The 10,538-nt window shown below is 48.2% G+C and overlaps 1 protein-coding gene across 10 annotated transcripts in view; it reads right to left on the reverse strand.

Annotated features, from left to right (window-relative positions):
• LOC105499859 (RB associated KRAB zinc finger) overlaps positions 1 to 10,538 on the reverse strand; it is a 51,116-nt gene that overhangs the window by 19,994 nt on the left and 20,584 nt on the right. For 7 of the 10 annotated variants that reach the window (XR_011622626.1, XM_071095402.1, XM_071095400.1 and 4 more), the window contains one exon: positions 2,463 to 2,521. Coding sequence is in view for 8 of the 10 variants with exons in the window: in XM_071095400.1 (XP_070951501.1) it covers positions 2,463 to 2,521 (59 nt within the window). In the remaining 2 variants the exon portion in view is untranslated. Of the gene's footprint in view, positions 1 to 2,462; positions 2,522 to 4,141; positions 4,278 to 4,523; positions 4,541 to 10,538 lie in introns of those variants that run through there. The other 3 variants (XM_071095404.1, XM_011772675.2, XM_011772678.2) reach the window with 3 other exon arrangements.

The raw sequence follows: 10,538 nt of genomic DNA on the forward strand, positions 1-10,538 counted from the left end.
CTATGGGAACTATTGAAAGATTTAACTCAACTGCCACATGTATTAAGAAAGGGAGTATTATGGGCTATTCCTAGCCCCTTTTAAAAAGACTCCTTATTGGCCAGGTGTGGTGGCTTACACCTGTAATCTTATAGCACTTTGGGAGGCCAAAGTGAAAGGATTGCTTGAGGCCAGGAGTTTGAGACCAGCCTGAGCAATACAGTGAGAATACATCTCTAGGCTGGGAGCAGTGGCTCACGCTTGCAATCCTAGTACTTTGGGAGGCCGAGGCGGGCAGATTGCCTGAGCTCAGGAGTTCGAGACCAGCCTCAGGGTGACACAGTGAAACGCAGTCTCTACTAAAATACAAAAAAATTAGCTGGGTGTGGCAGCGTGCACCTGTAGTCCCAGCTACGCGGGAGGCTGAGGCAGGAGGATCGTGTGAGCCCAGGAGATTGAGGCTGCAGTGAGTTGTGAGAACGTCTCTACACTCCAGCATGGGTGACAGAGCAAGACCCTATCTCAAAAAAAGAAAAAAAGAAGGCCGGGCATAGTGGCTCACGCCTGTAATCCCAGCACTTTGGGAGGCGGAGGCGGGCAGATCATGAGGTCAGGAGATCAAGACCATGGTGAAACCCCGTCTCTATTAAAAATACAAAATATTAGCTGGGCATGGTGGTGGGTGCCTGTAGTCCCAGCTACTCAGGAGGCTGAGGCAGGAGAATGGCGTGAACCCAGGAGGCGGAGCTTGCAGTGAGCCGAGATCACGCCACTGCACTTCAGCCTGGGCAACAGAGTGAGACTGTCTCAAAAAAAAAAAAAAAAAAAAAGGAAAAAAGAAGAAAAGGAAACAAAACAAAACAGACTTCATCATTTAAAGACAAATAAATACTTACAGATGAATCATTTTAAATGCCAAGAAAAGAGAGACTCCATGGAGAAATATCAGTTTGGAAGTAACAGATGTCAAAGGCAGACAAAGGGTCCTGTGAGGTAGGCCTAGAAAATGCCCGCTGGATTTGACTGCAATTAAATCACCGGTAATGTTTACTGACTGACTCAGCAACGTGAAAAGGACAAAACTAAAACTCTGAGAACTGAAATGAGAAACAGAAATGAGGAAATCTTCACAAGAGAGTAACTATATTGCTTGCTATGCAACCCAAACAAAAAGAAGAACAAGTATTTGAAGGATGACCACGTCATTCATTCCCTCCATGATCTAGGACTCAAGAGTAAAAACAGAATTCTGTCTACTTGGACCACAGTATTTCCATCCCTGGAAAAATGATATGCACCAAGTTCTCCTTGGGCAGCAGGCCCTCTGCTTACCTAAGCACCAAGAATAAGCCATAAGTTACGGTAATTTAATGGTTGTTATCAGGAAAGCTATCCATAATTATATCAACTTGAATGAAGAAATTTTTTCAAGTCCTAAAAAATATTTTAAATCCACAAGTAACAAAATTGGTTTCTCCTTATAATCAATGCAAATGATGTCACGGATGGTGACAATGCAAACGATGTCACGGATGGTGATATGGTTTTGGTTTGTGCCGCCGCCCAAATCTCACGTTCAATTGTATTCCCCAATGTTGGAGGTGGGGCCTGGTGGGAGGTGACTGGATCATGGGGGCAATTTCCCTCTTGGTGCTGTTCTCCTGATACTGAGTGAGTTATCACAACACGTGGTTGTTTAAAAGTGTGTAGCGCCTCCTGCTCCCTCTTCCTCCTGCTCTGGTGATGGATGCTGTATCTGCTTTCCCTTCACCTTCTCCATGACTGTAAGTGTCCTGAGGCCTCCCCAGCCACGCTTCCTATGACAGAGCCTGCAGGTGGGAGCCAATCCAACCTCTTTTCTTTATAAATTACCCAGTCTCAGTTATTTCTCTACACAGTGTGAGAATGGACTAATACAAACGGCATTTTCCTTTTGTGATGACTGCAAAGAATATCAGCCCTGGGTGCGGCTCAATTTCAACAGCCTTAAAATATACTACCCATACATACAAGCTTCACAAATCACTTTTGGTGCTGATCTGCCACACTCACTACATTTTACAGGGTAATGTCTAGTTCCACATTCCCATTTTAAAGTATGAATCCTGGCTGGGCGCGGTGGCTCATGCCTGTAATCCCAGCACTTTGGAAGGCTGAGGCGGGGTCACCTGAGGTCAGGAGTTTGAGACCAGCCTGGCCAACATGGTGAAACCCTGTTTCTTCTAAAAATACAAAAAATTAGCTGGGCATAGTGGTGCATGCCTGTAATCCCAGCTACTTGGGAGGCTGAGGCAGGAGAATCGCTCGAACCCAGGAGGTGGAGGTTGCAGTGAAGCGAGGTCATGCCACTGCACTGCAGCCTGGGCAACAGAGCAAGACCCCATCTCAAAAAAAAGAAAAAAAAGAAGTATGAATTCTTACAAATCTCTGAAAATGCATCATAAAATAAAGTAGTTGGACATATACACAAGCAGGAAACTCACCTGCAATGTGTTCATTTTCTGCTGCTCTTGGAAACGTGCAGAGACTGTGGCTGGTAGACCTAGAGGGGGAGAAGCAGGTCATTGAAGTCATAAGTGCTCTGGCTTGCAAAGGCAGAAATCTCGTGTGTAAGAACCACAAAAGAAAGCTCAATAGGCTAACACCCTCTGAACACTCAGCCTGCAAACACTCAGAAGGGCCTAAAAGAGTGATACAGGGTTTCGCCATGTTGGCCAGGCTGGTCTCGAATTCTGGCCTCAAGTGATCAGCCTGCCTCGGCCAGCATGGTGAAACCCCCTCTCTACTTAAAAATAACAAAATAATTAGCCAGGCGTAGTGTCATATGCCTGTAGTCCCTCAGGAGGCAGAGGCACAAGAATCCTTCGAACCTGGGAGGTGGAGGTTGCAGTGAGCCGAGACCACGCTGCTGCACTCCAGACTAGGTGAGAGACACTGTCTCAACACACACACACACACACACACACACACACACACACACACACACACGAGTGATGGGGAAGCATGCACTTGTAACTTTGTAACTCTAAGATAATCAGGTAGTAATTAGACGAGTTAGACTCTCATGGGTAACGTGACTCCTTTTACAAATAGTCTGCCATCATCAAATACAACATGCAAAAAGAAAAAAAAATCCCATCATACGGCTCGTGATTTTTGTGGTTTGTTGAGACAGGGTCTCAATCTACCACCCAGGCTGGAGTGCAGTGTTGCATTCACAGCTCACTGCAGCCTTGACCTCCTGGGCTCCATCGATCCTCCCACCTCAGCCTCCTGAGTAGTTGGGACCACAGGTGCATCCCAGCATGCCTGGCTACTTTTGTATTTTTTGTCGAGTCAGGGTCTCCCTATGTTGCCTAGGCTGGTCTCTAACTCCTGGTCTCAAGGGATACTCTTGCCCTAGCCCCGCAAAGTGCTGGGATTACAGGTGTGAGCCACTGTATCCGCCCGCATTTCCTTATTGTCTCTTTAAACTGCTTAAAATCAAAAAAGCCATAGGAATCGAGTATGTGAGCTCTCAGAAATGAATATGTATAAAATATGGTTTTGTTTCTAAATTATCTAACTGAATTTGGTTATTGCTGCACCTAATAATCTTCTATTAAGAAAACTAGGATACGGGAGAAAGAACACTGGTCTGGGAGATAAGACTCCTGAGTTCTACTATGAGCACCTCTACCCACAAAGCCGGTGACCTGGTCAAGTCGTCCACCTGCTAAGGCCCAGCCTCTTCCCCTAGCAACTGAGGCAGCAAGAGAGAATCCCTGCATACTGTTCCTGTATTACTACCATTCTCCAGGGCAGATCTAAGGGGGGAACCAGCAGACACTTAAATGAGAGAAGAGGTGCTGACAGACGTTTAGAGGCGGTAGAAATCTGGAGCACGGAGAGGAGGAGGAAGGGCTATTAGGGGTTAGTGGGGAGTGGAGACGACGTCCGCAGCTGAGGCTGGGGACACCCTCCACGTCCCCGTAAGCCTCGTCCTCCCAGATCTTCCCATGCAGCGCCTGTTCGGTGCAGCCGGACCCTGCCTTCAAACCGAAACACGCGTCTCTCCTGCAAGCGATCGGGACCCTCCCCCTGCCCTACACTCTAAGGTCCCCAACGCACGGTGACTTTACCCAGGCCCTTCTCGCTCCAGGCCCGAAAACCCAAGACCTACCCGCCTGCGGCTCCGCAGCCTCTGCCCCACGGCTCCCAAGAAGCCGGGGCGGGCCTGCTGTCGCGCGTCTGCTCGCGAGGTCCCCTCCTCTCCACCTCACCAAGGCTGTTCTGCTCCCGAGGGACCCCGGCCGGGCCTACAGGGCAAATCCAGGCGAGTGTCCTTCCCGCGGCCCAGATCCGCCTCCCTGGGGCTCACCGTACAGCAGCGGCCTGGTCCAGGCCGCCAAGGACACAAACGGGCCAGGCCCGGGTCCCACCGTCCCTTCGCCTCCGCCACCTCCCGCCCGGTCCCTCTGGCCCCAGCGCCCCCGGCTCCGGGGCTCACGCTCCGGGGTCCCCGCTCGAGCCTCCACCCGGCACGCGCGAACCCTGCCCCGCACAGCTCTGCGCCCGCCTAGGTGCTGGCCCTGGCGGTCAGCGTCCAGCCCCGCAAGCTCCGCGATTCTCGTCCACTGGAGGCCTAAGCCTGGGAACTAGAGTAAGCGGTGACCTGAGGACGCACAGGAAGCGAGGGCAGTGCGGGGGCGGGGCGCATGCGCGAACACGCACACAGGGAGAAGTGCACACGCGCAGCACTGCACCGGAAGTCCGCCTCCCAGGGCCCGCCGCTGGGCCCAGGACAAGTATCGGACTCTATTTCCCATGAGCCTATGCGCCCCCCAAGTTTAGGGGCCGTTTTAAATGTCTCTACCCCGCCTAAAGGGTAAGAAGCTCCAGGCTATGAGCTTTGGCAGCCCTGAACCCCGGACTGAATTTCGCATTTGTCTTTATTCCCTTTTAGGGTCAAGTCCAGGGCTGCCTGACTGGGTCCTGGAGCCCAAAGCCTCTGGGTTAGAACCGAGTTTCCCATAAGGAGAAGGAAAGGAAAGGGTGTATCATGGTTACTGCGCTGAAATGCTAAGATTAAGTTTCACTCAAATACTAGGACAGGATAAATGCTCAGCGATGCTTTCCAAGAAAGAAAAAGAAAACAATTTGTGGCCGGGCGCGGTGGCTCACGCCTGTAATCCCAGCACTTTGGGAGGCTGAGGCGGCGGATCGCGAGGTCAAGAGATAAGAGACCATCCTGCTCAACATGGTGAAACTCTGTCTCTACTAAAAATACAATAATTAGCTGGGCGTGGTGGCGCGTGCCTGTAATCCCACCTACTCGGGAGGTTGAGGCAGGAGAATCACTAGAACCCGGGAGGCGGAGGTTGCAGTGAGCCGAGATCATGCCACTGCACTCCAGCCTGGCGACGGAGCGAGACTCCATAGCTTTTCTAGATCACACAGCGAATGCCTAAAAACTGTAGAGAAATCAGGAAATACACACACAAATCTAACGAAGAAAAGAGATGCCTGTGATCTTACCTTCCCCAGGAAGATTATGTTTAGGGTTAGGTTATGTTGACCAAAAAGAGTCGAAGTCTGTAAAGAGTTTTATTCTGGGCCTGTTTGAGTGACCATGGCTGGTGACACAGCCTCAGGGGGTCCGCAAAACGTGAGCCCAAAGTGGTTGGGTTACAGCTTGGTTTTATACATCTCAGGGAGACAGCAGTTACAGGCAAAGACATCAATCAGTGCATGGGAGGTATACATTGGGTCAGCCAGGAAAAGGTTTCAGGTCACTAGTAGATTCAAAGATTGGTTCAGAGTTAAGCATTGGCTGAACAGCTGGAAGACTACATAAAGAAATGGGCCATTGCGATGGCTCATACCTGTAATCCCAGCACTTTGGAAGGGGGAGCTGGGAGGATCCCTTGAGGCCAGGAATTCAAGGACAGCTTGGGCAACACAGCGAGACCCCCACCTCTACAAAAAAAAAAAAAAAATATCCAGGTGTGGTGGTGCCTGCCTGTAGTCCCAGCTACTCAGGAGGCTGAGATGGGAGGATCGCTTGAGCCTGGGAAGTTGAGGCTACAGTGAGCCATGATGGTGCCACTGCACTCCAGCTTGGGCAACAGAGAACAAAAGAAAGAAAGAAACAGAGAGAAAAAGAGAGAGGGGAAGAAAGAAGGGAAAGAAAGGAAAGGAAGGAAGGAAGGAAAAGAAAGAGGGAGGGAAAGAAAAGAAAAGCATGAGTTAAGATAATCAGGATTGTGGAAACCAAGGTTCTTGTTATGTAGGTGAAGCCTCAGAACAGGCTTCAGAGAGAATAGATGATAAATATCTCTTATTGGATCTTAAAAGGTGTCAGACTCTCCAGAAAAGTGTAAGAGAAGGAGATTCTCTACAGAATGCAAATTTCCCCCAAAGAGATGGCTTTGCAGGACTATCTTAAAGTGTGTCAAAGAAAATATATTATAGGGTAAAATACTATGATTTCCTTCAGGGACTGCTATCTGTCATGTGGTGCTATATCAGAGTCTGTTGGAGTTGGGTATCTTACTGATACAAAAAGCCTGTTTTGTCAGTCTTATGACCTGTATTCTAATGCTAATGTTGGTCAGCTGTGCCTAAACTCTGACGGGAGGAGAGTATGACAAGTTATGTCCGATCCCCTCCTTCCCGTTATGACCTGAATTAGTTTTTCATGTTTATTTTGGATCCTGTTGGCCAACAGGGGAGTCCATTCAGTCAGTTGTGGGGGCTTAGAATTTTATTTTTGGTTTACAATTTAAATGTCAATTTTCAAACATGGGATCATAAGGACAATGTTTCATCACAATTTTTTGGTGAAATCTAACAGTATTCTTGCCCAGTTGTTTCATAAAAACTGGTAAGGAAAAGACTAAAAATAAATTCTTCTGAGGCCAGGCGCAGTGGCTCACACCTGTAATCCCAGAACGTTGGGAGGTCGAGGTGGGTGGATCATGAGGTCAGGAGATCAAGACCATCCTGGCCAACATGGTGAAACCCCAATTCTACTAAAACACAAAAAATCAGCTGGGTGTGGTGGTGCACCCCTGTAGTCCCAGCTACTTGGGAGGCTGAGGCAGGGGAATCACTTGAACCTGGGAAGTGGAGATTGCAGTAAGTGGAGATCACGCCACTACACTCCAGCCTGGCAACAGAGCAAGGCTCCATCTCAAAATAAAAATAAATAAATAAATAAATAAAATAAATAATTCTGTTAACCTAGGATATTCTCTCCACAAATTCAGAAAATAAAACAATTTTATTACTGAATAAGCGTTAAACCAGACTGTGATGCCCATCACAGGTGATCCATTAATGAGATGCAAAGAGAAATAAAGCCTTTTTTTTTTTTTTTTTTTTAAGACAGAGTCTTACTCTGTCGCCCAGGCTGGAGTGCAGTGGTGCGATCTCAGCTCACTGTAACCTCTGCCTCCCCCGTTTAAGCGATTCTCCTGCCTCAGCCTCCCAAGTAACTGGGACTACAGGCATGTGCCACCACACCTGGCTAATTTTTTTGTGTTTTTAGTAGAGACGGGGTCTCGTCATGTTAGCTAGGATGGCCTCGAAATCCTGACCTTGTAATTCGCCCGCCTAGGCCTCCCAAAGTGCTAGGATTATAGGCGTAAGCCATGGCGTCTGGCCAAAGCCTCCTTTTTATATAGCCTGGCAGATACAATCCATTGCATACATGCTCTCAAGATAAACAGTAACTCATCCTCATGTAAAAGGACTTGCTATGCGTTTTTTTTTTTTTTTTTTTTTTTTTGAGACAGGGTCTCATTCTGTCATCCAGGCTGGAGTGTACTGGTATGATCTTGGCTCACTGTAACCTCCATCTCCTAGGTTCAGGTGATTCTCATGCCTATGCCTCCCGAGTAGCTGGAATTACAGACATGTGCCATCATGCCCAGCTAATATTGGTATTTTAGTAGAGACAGAGTTTCACCATATTGGCCAGGCCGGACTCAAACTCCTTCTTTCGATTTCTGTGTGGCATCAAGTGATCCGCCCGTCTCAGCCTCCCCCAGAGTACTGGGATTACAGGTGTGAGCCACCGCGCCTGGCCTGCTATGCATTCTTAAACACTCATCCTAAATCCACCTGGAAATCAAGGTGGCCATCCATGCTAGTTAATTACCTGTATCCGATGAAAAAATAAAACTTCTCATATCTCCTTGACGAGCAGGTAGTAACAGCTCAAGGTGCCTAGGCTAAAATCGCTAGGCAACAGGAAGATAGGGACACTACCTTCCTCGAGGTTTACATTTCAAAGACAAGACTCTCAGGCTCTTAAGAAAAAAATTCCTGGGTTGTGATCCAGAGTGGTGGCTCATGCCTATAATCCCAGCACTTTGGGAGGCCAAGGCCGTTGGATCGCCTGAAGTCAGGAGTTCAAGACCAGCCAGACCAACAAGGTGAAACCCCGTCTCTACTAAAAATACGAAAATTAGCCAGGCATGGTGGCAGGCGCCTGTAGTCTCAGCTACTCAGGAGGTTGAGATGGGAGAATTGCTTGAACCCGGGAAGGGGAGGTTGTAGTGAGCCAAGACCGCACCACTGCACTCCAGCCTAAGTGACAGAGCAAGATTCTGTCTCCAACAACAACAAAAAATTCCTGGGTTGTAATCTTGGCAAGAAGTTCGTTTACATTTTTAAAAGATTTAGATACATATCAAAGGCACAAAATAAGTTATTTATATTACAAGGTTTATCAAGGAAATACTGTTTAAAAGAGAGGAGAAAAGGTTAATTTACTTTTTGGTCAAATAAGATAAATTTAATTTTTTTTTTTAGAAAATCCATACAGTGAGGGCTGGGCATGGCGGCTCACATCTGTAGTCCCAGCACTTTGGGAGGCCAAGGCAGGCGGATTGCTTGAGACCAGGAGTTCGAAACCAGCCTGGGCAACATGGCTACTACAAGTACAAAAATTAGCTGGGCATGGTGGTTTGTGCCTATTGTCCCAGCTGCTCTGGAGGCTGAGGCACGAGAACCGCTTGTGCGGTGGGAGGCAGAGGTTGCAGTGAGCTGAGATTGAGCCATTACAATCCACTCTGGACAAGAGCGAGACTCTGTCTCAAAAAATAAAAAACAAACAAAAAAAAAAAACAAAAAAACCCCAAAGAGCCTCTTTTCCATCTCCCCGCCACAGAGTTGTCTTCAGTAATTTCATTCGCTTTTTTCCTCAGGGTTTCCAGGGTTTCTGGGTCCCAGAAGGGGAAGTTCTCTTCAAGGTACAGAAACCATGACTCCGCAGAGAACCGCAGAGACGGCAGCATGACCAGAGCCCCGTCAGGTGCGGGGAGGCTGCTGGGCTGAGACTCGGGCTGAACTTCCGCTGCAGGTCGACTTATTCCCATCGGCACCAAAGCCGCTGGAGGGGGTCATCCAACAGCAAAAGAAGCGGGGGCGCGGCTTGGAGGCTGTTTCAGAAGGTCCCACTGAGCCGAGGACTCAAGGCCTGGCCACAGCCCTCCCAAGTGAGGCCCAAATCATATTTCACCACGCTCAGAAAACCTTGTCTGCTCATTTCAGTCCACAGCGGCTTTGCTTTATGATCTCTCTTGCACTGTCCAATCAAGAAAGTTCCAAACCTGAATGGATTCCAGTGAGGGAGTTAAATCAGGCCCCACCTCAGTTTCTGAACTACAATCAATAGGGCTGGGTCCCAGCATCTGCATCTTAATGTTCCTTCCTGTCATCCCGAAAGGCTGGTATTTGCAAATCCTTTTGGGGAGCGAAGGGTTTTTTAGAGACAGGCCTCACTCTGATGCCCAGCCTGGAATGCAGTGGTGGGATCACAGCTCACTGCAGCCTTGAACTCCTGGCCGCAACAAATCCTCCCACCTTGGCCAACCAAAGTGTTGCGATTACAGGAGTGACCACTGTGTCTGGCCAGGAAAGCCCTTCTGTTTCACTTGAATGATATTTTGGCAGCATACCTACAGCCATTGTTGTATGAAACTGCATCATTGCCGGAAAAGAAAAGGTCAGAGGTGGCTGTTTTGCTTTTTTCTGAATGTATCAGACCGACCAAATCTGGGCTAGCCTTTTTTTTTTTTTTTTTTTGAGATGGTGTCTCGCTCTGTCACTCAGGCTGGAATGCAGTGGCGTAATCTCGGCTCACTGCAACCTCTGCCTTCCAGGTTCAAGTGATTCTCCTGCCTCAGCCTCCCAAGTAGCTGGGATTACAGATGTGCACCCCAACACCCGGCTAATTTTTTCTGTATTTTTAGTAGAGAAGGATTTCAACATGTTGGCCAGGCTGGTCTCGAACTTCTGACCTCTGGTGATCTGTCTGCCTCGGCTTCTTAAAGTGGTAGGATTACAGGCATGTGCCACCGTGCCTGGTTTGCCCATTTTTTGACAATGTGTCAGCATCATGTAAGATGGGCACTGCCTCAGTGTAGTGTGTCTAGACAAGGTGGCCAGAAGAGAGAGGAATATGCAAACCAGGCTTGAAGATGAGTTAAATCAGAGCTTTTCATTCCACAAAAGAGAAATTTTAATGGGGTCAGAACATTGATCTTCTAATCTTTGAAAGCCTTTTAACT

This window comes from Macaca nemestrina, chromosome 4 (genome assembly GCF_043159975.1).
Source record: "Macaca nemestrina isolate mMacNem1 chromosome 4, mMacNem.hap1, whole genome shotgun sequence".
NCBI lineage: Eukaryota > Metazoa > Chordata > Mammalia > Primates > Cercopithecidae > Macaca > Macaca nemestrina.